Source organism: Phocoena sinus, chromosome 8, assembly GCF_008692025.1.
Source record: "Phocoena sinus isolate mPhoSin1 chromosome 8, mPhoSin1.pri, whole genome shotgun sequence".
Classification (NCBI taxonomy): Eukaryota; Metazoa; Chordata; class Mammalia; order Artiodactyla; family Phocoenidae; genus Phocoena; species Phocoena sinus.
In genome coordinates, this window is record NC_045770.1 from 32,981,100 (window position 1) to 33,001,305 (window position 20,206).

The 20,206-nt window shown below is 36.3% G+C and overlaps 1 protein-coding gene across 2 annotated transcripts in view; it reads right to left on the reverse strand.

Moving 5' to 3' along the window:
- ARHGAP42 (Rho GTPase activating protein 42) overlaps positions 1–20,206 on the reverse strand; it is a 284,736-nt gene that overhangs the window by 40,602 nt on the left and 223,928 nt on the right. For both annotated transcript variants that reach the window (XM_032641263.1, XM_032641264.1), the window contains 5 exons: positions 20,027–20,156; positions 13,717–13,817; positions 11,905–12,014; positions 9,475–9,553; positions 8,047–8,086 (listed from right to left, as the gene is read on the reverse strand). In XM_032641263.1, coding sequence (XP_032497154.1) covers positions 8,047–8,086; positions 9,475–9,553; positions 11,905–12,014; positions 13,717–13,817; positions 20,027–20,156 — 460 coding nt within the window. The remainder of the gene's footprint in view (positions 1–8,046; positions 8,087–9,474; positions 9,554–11,904; positions 12,015–13,716; positions 13,818–20,026; positions 20,157–20,206) is intronic.

Sequence of the window (20,206 nt, forward strand, 5' to 3'; positions counted from 1 at the left end):
AACATGTTTTCTTACATATCCCACGTGTTATGACAATGTCCTTATACTTCACAATCTTGGGCACAATCCCCTAAAATTAGCAGTGTTCATGTCTTCAGTTTTGTAAATTGGAGCAGAGAAAATAAGATAAAGAAACCCTCTATTGCCGTTAAAAAGAAAATCAAACAAAATATCAATTGCCTCAAATCTCTTTCTGGGATAAAGCAGGGTACATACTTATAAGTAATAAATGCCAAATAAATAAAATAATTTTGGTTTCTATAAAGCCCAGTAGTTAGTGGTTTTAACATGAGAAACTCTGAATGAAAATTTCAAATTTGCTGAGTACCATCAGATCAAAGGTGCACTACTATGATTTTTCCAGAGTTAACTTTTAATATCACATAATACCTCTGTGATAAAAATAACTACATGATGGGGGTTGGTTTAAGATGTCAGTATAGGAAGATCCTGGATTCACCTCCTCCCAGGGACACACCAAATCTACAACTACATATGGATCTGACAAAGACCTGAAAACTAGCTAAACAGCACCTCCACAACAAAGGATAAAAGGACCACATCAAGATGGGTAGGAGAGTCAGAAGCGCAGTCTCACCAAAAATCTCACCTCTGGCACAGCAACCCACAAGCACAAGGGATCTCACAAATATGGAACTTCTCCCTGAGGAGCTAGGGGTTCGTGCACCACATCAGGTACCCCAACCCTTACAACCTGCACTGGAGAGATGAGTGCCCAATACTTTTGGCTTTGAAAACCAACAAAAGGATGTGGGGACAGAAAAGTTTGCTCTTAAAGGGCTCACGTGCAGACTCATTCACCTCAGGACCCAATGCAAAACCAAGTTTGAAAAGCTCCTAGACCATACATGAAGGAGATTCATTAGCTAAGATTAAAGGGTCTATAGAGGTCTTTGGGACTTTCTCCTGGGACAGAGGTGCTGGTGAGCACCATTTTTGTGCTCTCACTCCACACTGCTAGAGTTAAAGGACTTGACTTGCCTCCACGCTCTCCTCTGGTGCCCCTGAAGCCAGGGGGTCTTACTCCACCCTCATGTGTCCCTGTAGTTCTGCTGCAGCCCGTTATCTCACACTGCCCCCATGTGTTCCTGTGGCCTTGAGGCAGGAGATAGATGGGCCCCAGGCTGAGCCGCTGGAGTTTGTCCTCTATGGACAGATACTCCAAGATGAAGACAATAACAGGAGGGTGGAGAAGCTGAGCCCTGCCCCAATAAGAAATAAAGAGACCACATATTCTTCATTCTTGAAGTCAAGGAGACCTTCCTGACTATACATGCACAGAAAGGCTCCTTGGAGGTCAAAAGGGAAGGGGTGTCACTCCATAATAAGTGATGTCAACCTACCCATAGGCCTCTTTGCTAGAATCCATCTTGGGCTAAGAGATGTGCATGCACACATGGGAGGATCTTGAGATAAACCAAATACAGATTCAGAGCCAGGCAAAACAAGATGACTGGCCAGAAGAAATTCCCCATATAAGTGATTCAAACTACCAAGAGGGTCCGACTCTCTCTGAGTCTGCCTGAGTCTATTCAGATGTACCTTTCTGCCTCCTAATAAACACTTTACTTGTTTCACTACTTTCTGTTTCTTTGTGGGAATTCAAGGCCAGGGGCTTTGTCACTGGCCACTGTCCCTCATCATGGTCTAGTGGCTAGGATTCAGCACTCTCACTGCCATGGCCTGACTTCAATCTCTGGTTGGGCAAGCGAAATTCTGCTTCAAGCCACTGCAGGTTGAGGCCACCCAAGATCAGCCTCACTGTGACATCATGTGCTTCTGTAGCACCACTGCAGCCAGCAGTCCCACCCCAGGCTCTCTTGTGGCCCAATGAAGCCAGCAGGCACATGCATTCCACGTACGAGAGAGCCCTTGAGCACCTGGCTACGGTGTCCAGGGAGGCTTGCATTTCTGGGCCTTATGGCTCTGAAATAATTGAGGAGACAGTTTATGGTATGGAACCACCCCTAAGATACTGACAGCATACTGAAACACACCCCCAGACTTCCTGTGAAAAAACCCTATTTACTTGTCCCAGAGCTTAAGCCTGAGGGGAAGACTTCAAGTTTACCACACATCTAGAAGCTATGGAGGAGCTCTGGGGGAATATAGACTGAGGGATGCCACCTTTGCACTATCCCTTGGTCTCATGACAGATCAACTGTACCTCCCAGAGAGGAGTTTATGCACTCATTTGGAGCCCTGTCTTTTGCAACTGTCACCAAGGGGCCACCTCCAAATCACCTGGTCTTGAGGCCAGTAGGGAGTTACAACCATGGTCACACAATACTATATATATATATGTGTTCTTTAAAAGCTGCTACCTGAGGGTCTTCATTCCAAACAGCCTGAAACTAGGTGTGGAATTAGATCCCTCCCTTTGGAACACTGATAGGTCTTGGCACAACCTCTGGGACTTATCAAGAAAAAAAATTAAACTGCTTAGATAATTACAAATGTTCCAGAGACAACAAACAGTTAGGGCAGGGTTGAAAAATCAGGTTCATCTCCTACACAGGGCCACTCCTTCAAGACTGGGAGAGGTAACTGTATTGCCTAATATGTAGAAACAAACACAGAGAGATAAGCAAAATGAGAAACAGAGGAATATGTCCCAAACAAAAGAAAAGATAAAAATCCAGGAAAAAAACCCTTGCTGAAATGGAGGTAATTCACCTGCTAAAGAGTTTAAAGTAATGGACATAGAGATGCTCACTGACCTCTTGGAAGAAAAGATGAACACAATGAGAACTTCTGCAAAGAGTTAGAAAATAAAAGTACCAAAAATAAATCATGGAGCTGAAGAATACTGTAACTGAAAAGAAAAATACACTAGAGGGTTTCGATAGCAGATTAGATGAAGCAGAAAGGATCAGCAACCTGGAAGACAGGACAGTGGAATTCATCCTAGCAGATCAGAAGAAAAAAAAAAAAAAGATTACTTAAGAGACCTATGGTGCAACATCAAGAGGAATAATATTCTCATTGTAGGGGCCCCAGAAGGAGAATAGATACAAAAAGGGGAAGAAAATTTATTTGACAAAATAATGGCTAAAAACATCCCTAACTGGGGGAAAGAAACAGACATTGAAGTCAAGGAAGCACAGAGAATTCCAAATAAGATGAACCCAAAGAGATCCAAAACAAGCACATTACAATTAAAATGTCAAAAGTTAAATACAAGGAGAGAATCATAAAAGAAGCGAGAGAAAAACAACTTGTTACATATATAGGAAGCTCCATGAGATTAACATCTGATCATTCAGCAAAAAATTTAAAGTCCAGAAGGGAATGGCACAATATATTCAAAGTGTTGAAAAGAAAAAACTTTCAACCAAAAATATTCTACAGGCAAGGTTATCATTCAGAACTGAAGGAGAGATAAAGAGTTTTCTACAGAAGCAAAAGCTAAAGGAGATCATCAACACCTAATCTGCCTTACAAGAAATGTTAAAGGGACTTCTTCAAGACGAAAAATAAGGGTATTAAATAGTAACAAGAAAACATAGAAAAGTCAAAATCTCATTGGTAAAGGCAAATATATAGTAAAGTTAGTGGATTAACCATTTATAAAGCTAGTATAAAGGTTAAAAGACAAAAGTAGTAAAGTTAACTGTAACTACAATAATTAAGGGATACAAAAACAAGATGTAAATATAACATCAAAAACATAAAATGAGGGTGGGAGAAGTAAAAATGTACAGTTTTTAGAATGTGTCCAAACTTAAGTTGCTATCAGCTTATAACAGAGTACTACACACACACACACACACACACACACACACACGTAGTTTTTCTATATATGAAGCTCATGGAAACCACAAACCAAAAACTTATAGTAGATACACTAAACATAATGAGAAAGAAATCTACAGACAACATGAAAGAAAGTCATCAAACCACAAAGGAAGAGAGCAAGAAAAGAAAGGAACAGAGAAGAACTATAAAAACAGCCAGAAAACAAGTTGCAAAATGGCAATAAGTACATACTTGTTAATAACTACTTTAAATTTAAATGGACAAAATTCTCCAATCAAAAGCCATAGAGTGGCTGAATGGATTAAAGAACAAGACACAATTATATGTTGCCTACAAGAGATTCAGTTCAGATCTAAGGACACAAGCAGGCTGAAAGTGAAGGGATGAAAAAAGAAAAGGAAACAAAACAAAAACAAAAGAAAAACTGGTGTAGCTATACTTATATCAGACAAAACAGACTTTAAAACAAAGACTGTAATAAAAGACAAAGAAGGGCATTACAGAATGATAAAGGAGTCAATCCAACAAGAGGTTATAACATTTTAAAATATATATGAAACAACATAGGAGTACCTTAATATAGAAAGCAGATATTACCAGACCTAAGGGGAGAACCTGACAGCAATACAATAATAGTAGGGGACTTTAACACCCTACTTCCATTAATGGACAGATCATCCAGACAGAAAATAAGGAAACAATGGCCTTAAACAGCATATTAGACCAGATATACTTAATAGACACATATAGAACATACCATCCAAAAGCAGCAGAGTACACATTCTTCTCAAGTGCACATGGAACATTCTCCAGGATAGATTACATTTTATGCCACAAAACAAATCTCAATAAATTTAAGAAGACTGAAATCATATAAAACATCTTTTACAACCACAATGGTATAAAACTAGACCTACAAGAAGAAAACTGGAAAAATCACAAATACGTGGAGATTAAATAACATGCTACTGAACAACCAATGGGTTATAAGAAATCCGAGGGGAAATCAATAAATAATATGAACAATGAAAATGGAAATACAACATTCCAAAATCTATGGGACAAAGCAAAAGCTGTTGTAAGAGGGAAGTTTATAGCAATACAGGCCTACCTAAAGAAAAAAGACAAATCTCAAACAATCTAACTTTAAACCTAAAGTACATAGAAAAAGAAGAATGAAGTCCAAAGGTAGTAGAAGGAAGGAAATAATAAAGATCAGTGTGAAAATAAATAAAACAGAGACTAAAAAAAATTTTTAAAAAATCAATGAAACCAAGAGGTAGTTCTTTGAAAAGATAAACAAAATGGACAAATCTTTAGCTAGAATAACCAAGAATAAAAGAGAGAGGGCTCAAATAAGTAGTCGAAAATGAAAGTGGAGAAATTACAACTGATACCAGAGAAATACAAAGGATCATGAGAGACTACTAAGAACAATTATATGCCAACAAATTGGATAACCTAGAATATAGAAACATATTATCTTCCAAGACTTAATTATAAAGAAATAAAATATCTGAATAGACTGATTATTAGTAAAGAGATTGCAAAAAAATCCCAACAAACAAAAGTACAGGATCGGAGAGTGTCACCCATGGATTCTATCAAACATCCAAAGATTCAATACCTATCCTTCTCAAACTCATCCAAAAATTGAAGAAGAGGGAACATTTCCAAACTCATTTTATGTAGCCAGCATTATTCTGATACCAAAATCAGACAAGGGCACCACAAAAAAGAAAACCAATACCCCTGATGAAAATAGATGTAAAAATCTTCAACAAAATATCAGCAAACTGAATTCAACAATATATAAAAAGAATCATACAACATGATCAAGTGAGACTTATTCCAAGGATGCAAGGCTAGTTCAACATCCACAAATCAATAAACATGATACATACATTTACAAAATGAAGAATAAAAATCATATGATCATTTCCATAGATGCAGAGAAAGCATCTGACAAAATTCAACTTCCAATTATGATGAAAACTCTCAACACAGTGGGTATAGAGGGAACATACATTAACATAATAAAGGCCATATATGACAAGTCCACAGGCAATATCATATTCAATGGTGAAAAGATGAAAGCTTTTCCTTTAAGATTAGGAACTATAGAAGGATGTCAACTCTCACTACTTTTGTTCAACATAATATTTGAAGTCCTAGACACAGAAATTAGGCTAAAAAAAAAGGAATCCCAATTGGAAAGGAAGAAGAAAAAATGTCACTATTTGCAGATGGCATGATACTGTATAGAGAAAACAAACTATAGACTCCACCAAAAAAACCTCTTAGAACTAATAAATGAATTCAGTAAAGTTTCAGGATACAAAATCAATATACAGAAATCTGTTGCCTTTTTATAAACTAATTACAAAATATCAGAAAAGGTAACTAGGAAAACAATCTCATTTACAACTGCATCAAAAAGAGTAAAATATCCAGTAATAAATTTAACCAAGGAGGTGAAAGATGTACATTGAAAACTCTAAGACACTGATGAAAGAAATTTAAGATGACACAAACAAATGGAAAGGTATACCATGCTTATGAATTGGAAAAATGAGTATCATTAAAATGACCATACTACCCAAGGCAATCTGCGGATTCAATGTAATCCCTATCATTTATCACAGAAGTAGAATTAATAATTCTAAAATTGTATGGAACCATGAAAGACCCTGAATAGACAAAAGAATCATGAGAAAAACAAACCAAAAAAAAAAAAAAAGTCAAAGAAAAAAAAAAAAGGTGAAGGTATCAAACTCCCTGTATGCAAACTAAACTATAAAGTTATAGTAATCAATACAGTATGGTATTGGCATAAAAACAGATGCATAAATCAATGGAACAGAGTAGAGGGCCCAGAAATAAACCCATATATGTATATATATATATATATATATATATATATATGAATAAATAATTTATGACAAAGGAGTAAAGAATATACCGTGGGAAAAAGACAGTCTCTTCAATAAATGGTGCTAGGAAAACTGGACAGACACATGCAAAGAAATGAATCTAGACCACTATCTTATTCCACACACAAAAATCAACTCAAAATGGATTAAAACTTAAAATAGTCCTGAATCCATAAAACTTTTAGAAGAAAACATAGGCAATGAGCTCCTTGATATCAGTGTTGGCATGGAATTTTTGAATCTGACCCCAAAAGCAAAGGCAACAAAAGTAAAAATAAACAAGTGGGACTACATCAAACAGAAAAGCTTCTGCACAGCAAAGGAAACCATCAGCAAAATGTAGTGGTGACCTACTGAATGGGAGAAAATATTTGCAAATCATATATGATAAGGAGTTAATATCCAAAATATATAAAGAATTCAAACAACTCAATAGTGAAAAACAATTTTATTAAAAAATGGGCAGAGGATCTATGTAGATATTTTTTCCAAAACACATACAGACGGCCCACAGGCAAATGAAAAGATGTTCAACACCACTAATCATCAGAGAAATACAAATCAAAACCACAATGAAATATCACCTCCCACCTGCTATAATGGCTATCATCAAAAAGACAAGAAATAACAAGTTTTGTAGAGGATGTGGAGAGAAGAGAAACTCTGTACACTATTGGTGGGAAAGTATATTGGTGCAGCCACTATGGAAAATAGTAAAAAGGTACTTCGAAGTTTAAGAACAGAGCTACCATATGATCCAGCTATTCTACTTCTGGGTATTTATCCAAAGAAAATGAAAACACTAATTCAAAAAGATATATACACTGCTATGTTCATTGCAGCATTATTTACAATACCCAAGATATGGATATAACCTAAATTTCCATTGGTGGAGGACTGGATAAAGAAGACATGCTATATATACGCAATGGACAACTACTCAGCTGCAAAAAAGGAAACTTTGCCATTTGCAAGAACATGGAGGGACCTCAAAGGCATTATGCTAAGTGAAGTAAGTCAGAGAAAGACAAATACCATATGATTTTACTTATATGTGGAATATACAAAACAAAACAAACAAAGAAAATGAAACCAAACTCAGATATAGAGAACAGATTCATGGTTATCAGAAGGGAAGGGGGTTGGAGGGTGGGTGAAATGGATGAAGGGGGACAATCGTATGGTGACAGATGGTACTAGACTTATTGCGGTAATCACTTCACAGTGTATACAAAGATTAAATTACTATGTTGTACACCTGAAACTAACATGGTACTCCAACTAAAAAAAAATCTATGTGATAACATTTGAAATAATTATTAGAATGACTTACTTTCTTCTTTCTTGCTAATAATCGCAGGCAGAGTATAAATCTAAAAAACAAAGGAAGTCAGTCAGTTACTTGCAATTAATGACCCAGCACAGAAGATTACCAGGGTGATATTGGTACATTGATACACAAAGGGAGTGTCTTGATTTCAAGGTCTTACAACTACTGTGTCCACAATGCCATCTCCCCAGCCTGACTTCCAAGCCTCCCACTCCTTTCCATCCCCGGCTGTCCTGCCCTGGGCAAAGTTTTACCTCTTTCCCTCTGATCTAAGCATCTTATTCTATTCTCCAACATGATGCATAATTTCCCTTCTTCAGGAAGTATCTCATGATGGATTTCACCTGATTGTTCCTTCCTTAAATTATCTGCTTAGCGTTTTTTTCTCAGTGTGTACAATCCTAACTTGTACTTGTTGAGCTATCACACTGTCTTCTAAATTTCTTCTAGGTCAGGGCTTGCCCCTCAACTGTTAGTGGTAAAGAACCAATCTCCTTTGTTTTTAATTTTTAATCTGTCACTGACTGACATTTTTATAAATTACAATAAAATTTAAAGGTAATACACATAATAAAGAATAGATGCAGAGTCCAAATTTTTTATTATTAAATTCAACAGATGTAAAATGATTTCTCATTGCTATAAAATTTTCCAGATGCTTAATCATAATCTCTGCACTCATCTTATTGTAGCCTGGTAACGGTTTGTTGGATGGACTCAGTCTGGGGACCACACTTTGTGTAGCTGTGTTGTTGCATAGGTACTTTTCAGAAGAATGGTCACAGGTTCTCTGCCATTTAAAAGATAGTTTTCAAGGGACAGGCTGGTGCATCCTATTTGCTCTGTGTGCTCATGCCTCTAATCATTTATTGCAGTGTTCTTCACAAAAGTTATCAATGATTTATTCCCTTTTTTATATAAGCCTCCCTGATAATTTTAAGTAAATTATGTCAACATCAAAATAACTATTATAAAAATGGGGATCTGGATAGAGGGAAAATGTCAAGCCACAAACAGTTTTAGCAAAGGAGATTTTTAAACAATGGTCTAGGACCAGGATTAGTTCTTTCCCTGAAACGTGTTCATCATGTTGATTATAAAGCCTAGCACAAGCCTTGCAGAGTGGGCACTCAAGAATTATTAACTAAATAAAATAATCTAATCAATGTAGCCAAATTAATGATAATAAGTAATTTTTTAAAGTAATTTTAGGGTTTTAAATTAGTCCTGGAAGTCCCCTGGGGAAATGAATTAAGAAGTTGGTGTTATGTGCCAGTGACGCAACACTAGGAAAACAGTAAGAGTCTCTACTCCTCTATTTGCTATTTTAATATTTTCAAATACACTATAGACATATAAAATTTTTTTCAGATGTACTTTGCAATTATTAGAACAATAAAATCTAAATTACAGAATATGTCATATCCCTACCGGTTCCTTCCCATCCATGGCTTCAAGCCAGAGTTTCCGATTAGCTTCTGAAAAGGCTTGCAATGTGATGATTCCATGCCTATTAAAAAATATTTTATATATTCAATTTACTACTTTTATGCCTTTACACATTAATTATTTTTTAAAAATTCTTAGCTAACTTTAAAAGTAAAATTTAAAGAAAAAGCAGGAAAGAGAAAAAAGAAATGAAAAGAGAGAAAAGAAGATAGGAAAGAGAAGAAAAAAGAAGGAATTTAAAAAATGACATCAATAAGTGTTTTAGGTATAAAACTATCTGAAGGAGCTTAGGCTCATACTATTTCCCCTGAAATGACCAAAAAGGATGAAAAGCTACATTCACAGAAGTTCAAAAGCACCAAAACATTCCACAGTATGAGAATGATTAAGATTATGACCCAACGTGGTACAACTAGTCACTAAAAATAATTACAATGAGTATGTAGCAATATGGAAAGCCTTATACTATAACCAGTCAATTATTAAGAAGACACTAAAACCAAAGTGTTTACATATACAATGATCACAATATTACAATTAATATGTATAAAAACAACTCTCTCCCATGCACCCATTCTGAGATAGCAACTTGAGGATGTGCTTCAAGAAACAAGCAAGCAAAGGGAGGAAGGAAACCAATATAAGAGAGAGAAAAATAGAAAATTCAGAAAAAAGTAAAATTAATCTAATTAATTGTGGAGGCTGTCCATAAGATAAAAAGAAAACTAGAGGGTTCTGAGAAAAGGTACATGAAGAAGGAAATTTCATTTAAATATTGTGTGGTTAAAAGCCTGGAGTGAGTTAAAACTGTGATAAAGGCATATATCTCTAAGTAAACAGGAAAACAGCTCATTAGACTGATAGGAAAAGGGAAAATGTATTATAAAGATCAAGGTAATTTTATCTTAGAGAATTTAAGTCAGTGTAAAACACAAATAATAACAACAATCAATACTTGTTGGCTGTTTATTATGCACCAAGCACTGTGTTATAAGTATGTCTCCTTTATTATCTCATTTATTCCTCACAACAACCCTTTGATGTGGGTACTGATTATCCTTGTTTTACAGATGAAACAACTAAAGCACAGAGTTTAACAGTGTGCTCCAAGGATATATCTAGAAAGTGTCGGAAAAAAGAAAAGAGAAACCACTAACATGTTGGTATTTATCTACATAGAAAAACCAGAAGTTCCTACCACAAAACTATTAAAACCAAGAGTTCAACAACTGTACTGTATATAGATTGATATATAAAAAAAAAAATTAATAGCCTTTCTCTATGGCAATCTTAACCATAAAACAAAAAAAGAGTTTCTACTAAAGAACTTTATTCAAAATTTAAATAAAAAGAATATACCCAAAAACAAATCTGAAAAAAATATATATGTAAAAGATATGTAAAGTCCTTGGGAGAGTTCAACTCACCATTGATTAATTTATTGAAATTTAATAACTTTAATGGAACTCCAGTCAAAAATCCCAAAGGATGTTTTGGAGAGAAAGGGAAACTTAATAAGCAGATCTATAAAGCATAAGAACACAGGGCCAAAATAGCTAACACTATTTTAAAGAAGCATAAGAACAAGGCCATGCCCTACTAAACAGTTAACAAGCTATCGTACATAAGCTATAGTATATAACAGTGTATATAATATGTCAGAGTATATATACAGTGTATACACACACACACACACACACACACACACACACACACACACACACAAAGCTAGAGGTATTCAGAAAAGCATAGTGGTAATGCAGGGGAAGAAAAATAGATTATGGAATGCAACACAGATCAAGAAACATACTCCTCCTTATTTTGTTTCTATTCTACTTGTATTGAAACAATAAAGGAACAGAGCTAAATAATTCCACTACATGATAAGCTTGAATGCACAAAGAGCTTTATGTCTCTCCCAATATTCTGTGGCTAAGAATGCCCAGAACAGTGTTGTGTACATGGTAGGCACTGATTTTCACTGGCTAAAGGAAGCTTATGGAATTTGCAGTTGTGTCTTATTATTCCTTGGGAACAAGACCACTAGATTTCAAAATCATACAAAAAGGCTGACCCAGGAGCCATGAACAATGCCGTCAGGTTTCTTCATTTTGATGGGGACCTCGGTCCACAATATGCACTTTCTCCTAAGGCAGTCATCTTTATTGATTTTTCCAGATTCTTCTCTGAGTGATATTACCCTTTGGTAGCACTCTGTGTCTGAGTTATTTTTTCGAAAGCATCATGCAATACTTATTTGTTGAATAAACAAGTGAAAGAATGAAATAAACATATATATTGTCTTTAAAAAAGAGATTGAAAAACAAGCACTTTATGCTGTTCCATATTTACATCTATACATAGAAACAAATAATTTAGATTATTAAAAAATATAAAGTGAAAAGTTCAAACCTTTCGACTACTTCTATGTCAAAGCAGAATCGTTTATCAATTGAATCTGTCTTTCGTCGGATACAGGATTTTAATTTAAACATTTCTGGTGAGCTAGTAACGAGGCCATTCTGAAACAAGAAGTGGAGCACATTACTGACATGATGACAAGGTGAACTGAAATATATTAAATACACCACCTAAAGTTTCCATATTAAAATGACAACTTAGAGTACAGTTTATGTATAAAGATCATAATCACATCCTGTTTCTATAAATACAAAGACTTCTGCCTAATGTTAACTGCCCAACTGTAATACACCAAACCATTTATTAATAAATTAATCACATATACATGTTTTATTCAAAGAATTCTGTGACATGCCTGTCTAGTACCCTTCAACATATTTACTTATAAAGTTAAATTATACTATAATATGTGTGTGTGTGTGTTTGTATTGGAGCCGTAGAGTATTAAATGATAGCTGGCTCAAAACCTCAAGAGAGCTACCAAAATAATAAAGTTCTAGTAGATACTTGCTATAATGCTATTACTATCATGCACACCACGTGATTCCCCTGCTGGTAACCGACTAGTAGTCTGCTGCTAAAACTAAACTAAACCTCTTTTGACAGGATCCAACATAGGCTCAATTCATAATTCTCTTCTATACCTGAAATGCCAGTCAATTTTAAGGGGAATATTTACCTAATGCCTGGTTAATTCTATTGTCTCTGGTTGCAAATCTCTTTTATTAATAGAACTCTGGCTTGGTCTATTTATTATTAGCTCACTGACTGTCACATAAACTGACTTTTGGGCAATATCTTTTCTTATGAAACTTTTAGAGTAGAAACTAGGCATGATTATAGCATTTAATAACTTCTTGTGAGAGTAGCCATCTAAGGTTTCTTTTTCTCTGGTATGTTCTCCTTTATTTTATGTCTCTTACTTTGAATTATTAGACTCTAATGAATGCCCAAGCACAATAAGTTTCAGCTGATGTATTTGAGTATGTGTCTAAGTTAGATCAACATTTACCTCTGCCATGATCTATACCACAAATTAGCTGAGTAAGTCACTTACTTTCTATTGTCTTTATTTTTTAATCAGGTAAAATGAGGCTAGCCTAAATAATCTTTAGGATAACTCCCAGCTCTAGGATTCTTAGATGACGGCTCAATTATTTAATTCACAGGTCCAATTGTTTGCCATATTCATATCTTAACTCACAAAAAGAGTGTACACTACATGCAATAAAGGCGTTGTATTCTGTAGCACTTCCGCATATAAGGTACACTTTGTTCTGTACTGTTCACTACCCATGCGAGACATTCAGTGACTGATTTACTTTAGGGGTAAATAAGCATTGATTGATTTCTTCTGAGAAACTTTGCTGGCCAGCGTTTCAGTAAGTAGTACACAGTGCAGAAAAGGAAGTGGCATGCAGGGGCAAACCCGGGCTCCCACAAGAGACCACCTGGAAGAAAGATGCAGACGCAGTGAGCCTGGACCAGCCACTGACAGTCTCTATGGGCTGCTGGCCAACCAACAACGCAAACAACTCTGCTGCCAGGGATAGGAGATGACACCTACCAAGGTGTCCCTACATTTAATATAACTGCTTATAAACATTCCACGGCCAAAATAAAAGAAAAATCCTGGCCACTCTTTATAAGTCTTCAAGGTCACTAAAGAGAGAAAAATTTTTGACTTTTCAATTTTTAAAACTTATGAGCACGTTTATTAGAAAAATAAACACACATGATTTTTGTTTGTTTTGCTTCCATTACTTAAATAACAAGCTCAATTAAAAAACAAAAACAACTCACCATTTTCCCACTGGATTTCATTTCTGAAACACTCATTGTAAATGTTTTACTTCCCTTATCATATGTACAATAGTGTTTAATCCATGTAAAACCAAGCGGTCCTAGTGTAAGGAAACAAACATTACAGATTGTTAATAAATGATCTGTATCTAAGTTTGTACAGTTTTCGATGCTATGAAACACAACTGAGTATTTCCATAGACCATGCAAGTTGGGAATGCTTACTGTGAGTGAGAAAGGCTAGTCTGGAGCAAGAGTGGTGTAGGGTAGAGTGTCTTGCAGCCAAACAACTTGGCTTTATTTACAGTACCGACACTCACTCTGTAAACTCAAGAGTTACTTTAGATCTGAACTTCAGTTATCTCATCTGTAAAAGTGGTATACTTGCATCCCGTAGAGGTAGGAAGCATGAGAAATGACAGTCTGAGGTACTATAACAGGTCTTCTTACTTCTATCTTTGTCCTCTATTTTTGAAACTGCCAGAAATACCCTGCTAAAAATTTAGCCAGGTCATTTCACCCCTTTGTTCAAAACTCTCCAGTCATTTCCCACATTACCCCAGATAAAAACCAAAGGCCCCACATGATCTGGCTCCTCAGTATTGATCTCACTGCCTTTTGCCTCATATACTCTACTCCAGCTACACTGGCCCTCTTGCTGATCTCAGCACTCAGTGAATGCATTTCTACCCCAGAGCATTTGCACTTAACTGGACTACTTTTCCTTCAGATAGCTGCATGACAATGTCATTTCTTTCAGGTCTTTTACTAAATGTCACCTTTATAAAATGGCCTTTTCTGTAGAGATAGCTAACATCACAACACCCTCACCTTGATATTTCTTATGTCTCTTTCTTGTTTTAACTTTATTTCTTCACTTTACCACTGATATGACTAACATTTTACTAATTCACCCAATTTATTGTCTGTCTCCATCACTAAGGCTCTATGAGAACAGGAACAAGTGATGTCCTGCTGACTAGTATATTCTTAATCCTTAGAACAGGGACAGACATACAGTTGTTCCTCAATAAAGATTTGTTAAGTGAAAGAAGGAATGAATCACTCATCTTTCTCTAAGACTTTACTGACCATAGAGTTATTTCCTCTTAACACTAATCTGAAAAAAGTGAATTCAAATTACTCTTTAAAAGGAAAATAATTTCTACCATTTATATTAAAAGCTGTATATGTAAACTGCTCACTTTCTTTTTCCCCATAAACACAATCCTGCTGTGGTGTGCAACCCTTTCCCATAGTGTGCCACTTAATCATCCAGTAGTCTTAAAAACTGTTTAATGATGCTTCACCAGGGCACAGGGATGCACCATAAGTTCAATTTTTTCATGACCCGGGTAGAAAACCTTCAGCTTTTCCCCAGGGAAGCCAATTATCCTGCACCCAAATGCCGTAGAGGGCTGAGAGGGTTGAAAATGGAGTTTGTTTCCTATAGCTTCTTCATGTAGGGTCCCATTTGGCTTAACACCTGGATCTCTCTAGCAACAATTATGTACAATGTTATTGCTGGCTTGGTTTTACAACCATATATCCAAAAGCAAGAAACTGAATTGTAAAGATGCACCACTTGAGAAAAGTGTTTCATGAGCCATTTGAATTTTTTTTCTATAATAATAGTGCCCTTGGTGTCATGTTTAGCTTTAACCACTCCAGATTTTAAAATTATGGGGTGCAGCTATATACTTGATAATCACAAAAGATTACTACAATTAACTTCAATTCTGTTTTGGGACCATTTCACGCTATAATACTTAACAATACTTGTTGATAACTCTGTTACATGTGGTGTAAAACACTTACAGGCTTAGAGCTGATTAGTGGAAAGTGGCTGGATAGAAATCCTTATAGTGACTTTACTACTTAGGAAGCGATTTATGAAGCAATATTAACTGTAATTTTTAAATAAAGCTGCTGCAACACTCTGATGACATTTTAGACCCAAGGTGTTTTTCCTGCCTCCATCTTAAGTTCAGAACCTCATGCATTCAATCTTCAAGTGTGCTGCACACACATGCTGCTTTCTTTAAAGTTGCCTGGCACCAGGCCAGGGCAGACGTTCTTAGGCAAGCAATTCTGAAGTCCCTAAAAACAGTCTGGGTAAATAGAATTTATTATAGCTCTAAAGTTGCAAAACAAAACAAGATTTTACCCAGTGATCATCTGAGGTTGCTGAGATGATGTCTGTGGAATGGGAGGGAATTAACATTCACTGAATACCTACTAAGTGCCAACATTTTATCTAGGAACTTTTAAAGTCAGACATTATAAAGTACATTTTACATAAAAGAAAATAAAGCTTAAGAGCTGCAGATGGTGCTACTTTCTTCATCAATAGGACATGTGATTGGAGTTGTTCTTTTCAGAGGAATGATATTTTTCAGGAGTTGTCTTAAGAATTAAATGAGACAAATATAAATTACACAGAATAGTAAGGGCTCCAAGAAGCACAGTGGTATTATTATGCACCACTACTGATAACAAAGACATTTTACATACACTATCTCTAATTCCTGCAATATTATTGTGAGACAGATATAAATATCCCTCTTTTATAAATGAGGAGACTGAACTCAGAAAGTTGCCTACCGAGAATCACCCAGTTAACAGGTAGCATAAAATTCCAACATAGTTCTGCCTAGAGGTGGGTAACATACAAACCACATATCCAGATAAAGTGGAATGCTATGTCTAAACAGCAATAATCTGCTACCACCCCATTACATCCATCTCCATTTATCACTCAATTTACAGCTCTGATATTTACTATTGATCACTGGCTGCTAGTTGTGTGAGTTAATCTTGTGCCTTCCATTACAGAATAAACACCCTGAAGCCATATTTTTCATCTCATTTTCTGTTCCCCACAGGACTTATTCAGCGACAGCAAGAGTACAATCAATATGTCTTAGTGAACTGGTCAGATTTTCTTAATATAAATCCTTTCAAAGATTCCAAGTAGAAAGGGGCTTTGCATACTTGTCCCTTATAGAAAAATAATTCCAACAGCATATAAATCCATTCATTTTTTCTTTTTAAATCCCTAGGCAAGTGGAAGAGGGGTGGATGGTAAGTGGGAATTAAAGGAGGGAGGGATTATATTGGGGCATAAGAACACTTCTGAAGGTGATGAATATGTTCATTATGTTGATTGTGGTGATGGCTTCACAGGTGCATACATATGGCAAAACTGATCAAACTGTACTTTTTAAATATGTGCAGTTTGATGCATGCCAAGTTTACCTCGCTAAAGCTATAAAAATAACACAGGTAGATATAGAGAAAAATGGAGATGGAAGCTGCCGTGGGAGCAGGAAGACAACATCATAAGAGAGGATGCTAAAAAGAGAGGAGCCCAACTGTGAGAGACTTGAATGCCATGCACGGCCAGGGCCATCACAGGAGAGGCACAACCAAGCAAGCACTGCAGGGAGCTGCTGGAAGCTCTCTGAGAATGCACTGAGCTGGACAAGCCTGGAGGTGAAAAGAGAACAGTTAGGAGGTCACTGCAAGACTGTGGAGATGGAGAGAAGGTGTGGGTTCAAAGTTAATCGACAAGATAAACGGACAGACTTGGTCCCAGGCTACAGAGAGACACTAGAGTTGAAGATTTACCTGAGTTTTGTAGCCTAAGAGTAGATGTTATCATTTAGAGGGACAGGAACTCTCAGAAAAAAAAGGTCAGTGCCACAAAGGACTTTATGATCAGTTCAGCCTGACTCAGAGGAGAAGTCAGGTATCTTAGAACAAAAGATACCAACATCAGACAGGTGCATAAAACACTGCATTTTGTCCACCCATCCAGCCCTGAAATTATTAAAGGAACTATGCTTTTATTTTTATTTTTTAAAACATCTTTATTGGAGTATAATTGCTTTACAATGGTGTGTTAGTTTCTGCTTTGTAACAAAGTGAATCAGTTATACACATACATATGTCCCCATATTTCTTCCCTCTTGCATCTCCCTGCCTCCCACCCTCCCTATCCTACCCCTCTAGGTGGTCATAAAGCACTGAGCTGATCTCCCTGTGCTATGTGGCTGCTTCCCACTAGCTATCTATTTTACGTTTGGTAGTGTATATATGTTCATGCCACTCTCTCACTTTGTCCCAGCTTACCCTTCCCCCTCCCCGTATCCTCAAGTCCATTATCTAGTAGGTCTGTGACTTTATTCCTGTCTTGCCCCTAGGTTCTCCATGACCTTTTTTTTTCCCCTTAGATTCCATATATATGTGTTAGCATACGGTATTTGTTTTTCTCTTTCTGACTTATTTCACTTTGTATGACAAACTCTAGGTCCATCCACCTCACTACAAATAACTCAATTTCATTTATTTTTATGGCTGAGTAATATTCCACTGTATATATGTGCCACATCTTCTTTATCCATTCATCTGTTGATGGACACTTAGGTTGCTTCCATGTCCTGGCTATTGTAAATAGAGCTGCAATGAACATTTTGGTACATGACTCTTTTTGAATTATGGTTTTCTCAGGGTATATGCCCAGTAGTGGGATTGCTGGGTCGTATGGTAGGAACTATGCTTTTAGTTTGATCCAAATTCCAACAGCTGGGGAATGGGTAAGCAAACCACAGCACCACCCAATGGATAAACTCCCAAGTAGCAATTGAACAGGGCATATTTGAAGGTTATGTACACAAGAATTTTGCTAGGTAATCCAAAGCTTTTTTGTTTAGAACAAGATATTGTATACTCACAAAGCTTTCAACAACTGTGTTAACAATGAGGGGGGGAATCTCAAGAAATAAAGTATTACTGAGTTAAAATGAATAAAAACTCTTCAGGCAAGAGGATGGCACCTCCTCTACCAGATGCAGGTTTGAACAGGCCTCATTATCCACAAATTCTTCCACTCAGCAAAATGTGAGCTCCCCTCCAGGTGCCCTCACAGTGAGGCTCTCAAATATGGAATAATTATTCAGTATTCAAACATTACCTTAGAGTCCTGAGTCAAATCCATATACTGTATATATGACCAAAGAATCGGTCTTTTTCAAGAAATTTTGGTAAAACCTATTTATGATATTCTAATTAGAGAATAGATAGGCAGGTAATCAGATTTACCATTTTAACATCTGAAAGCAGCAGACTGGTCAAACGTAGATAGTTACGAGACAGGAAGTCCTGGAACCGGACCTCCTGAGCCAGCAGCCCTCTACCACCTATGTAGTAATAAATGTTTGCCAAGATAACTGGATCAAACTGTTATTCGCTTGCATATTGCTAAGGAACAAATGAGCATCACCTAGGCATGTAAAATATAAAATATGTTGGCATTTTAGTGATCATTTTGTATCATGTCCAAAAAACTTTCACAGTCAACCAAACATCTACAGCTTCCGCATCTCAAACCCTTTAACTATAATGTCTTCTAACCAAAACAACTACATTGATGTATTGTCTACGGATAGGGAGACTTGGAGCAGTGCTACTGCATGTAGTCTGTTAGTCCCAGTATGTGAGAAAAAGTACAGAAAGTGAGAATAAGCATTTCAAAACTTTCAGAGCAATTTGAGATTACTGCAAAATACAAGCACGTAATTTTGTGTTTTACGAGGACACTGGTCCATGATGCACTGGAAATAAAAAACAACTGTTCCTTTCGCACAAACAGTAAGAGAGTGCTTTAGGGCATTCTGGTTTGAAATAGAGAGTTAATTTAGTCACACTCGTTCTACTTTATGACAAGAAAGGACCCTAGTTATACAAGTTTGAAGGGCTTTTTATTAATTTTTGTGAGAAAAAACTTTCTTAGTGTGAGGCAATTATAGTAGTGTTCTATTGGGTCTGATGCTTATTTCCTAACATCAGGAAGTAAAGAGTGCCAGTTTGACATTACATAATTGCCAACTTTACTCCTGAAAACTGTCAGAGCACAGAATTAAATGAAATAATGCTGCTGAAGGGGAAAACTATTACCAAAGTCACCAAGATGATTCATCTGATAAAGGCTTTGATTTTTAATTCTCCATGAAACTTTAAATTGAGATTAGATATCACAATTAAATTCTAAACTTGAACTCGTGTTACTATATCATCATGAAAAGTGTAAGTTCCAAGTTCAATAACATACCAACTTAGAGAATCTGATGGTGCAAAGGGGAAGAACTTCCACACTTAGGTGGCAGTGGTGGGCAGAGCAGACTAAGTAGGATAAAGCTGTCAGGAATTTCAGTCTTCCTACTTGAAGGAAAAGAAACTAACCAACTCACTTCTCACAGAAACAGAATGTTAATCATAAGAGACATTAACTTCTGTCTTTGCAACTCACGTTTCTCCTGGACATAAAGGTAGCCTTCCATCGTCCACTGGCTGGGTGGTCTGTAATCTTGACTGGCAGATTTCATCCTTTGCATCAACCGCTCTACCTCTTGTCGCGTACTTTCAAAATTATTCCTTGTCTTAAGTAAACAGAAACAACAATTTTCTTCATTGTTTTCTACCAGTTTTG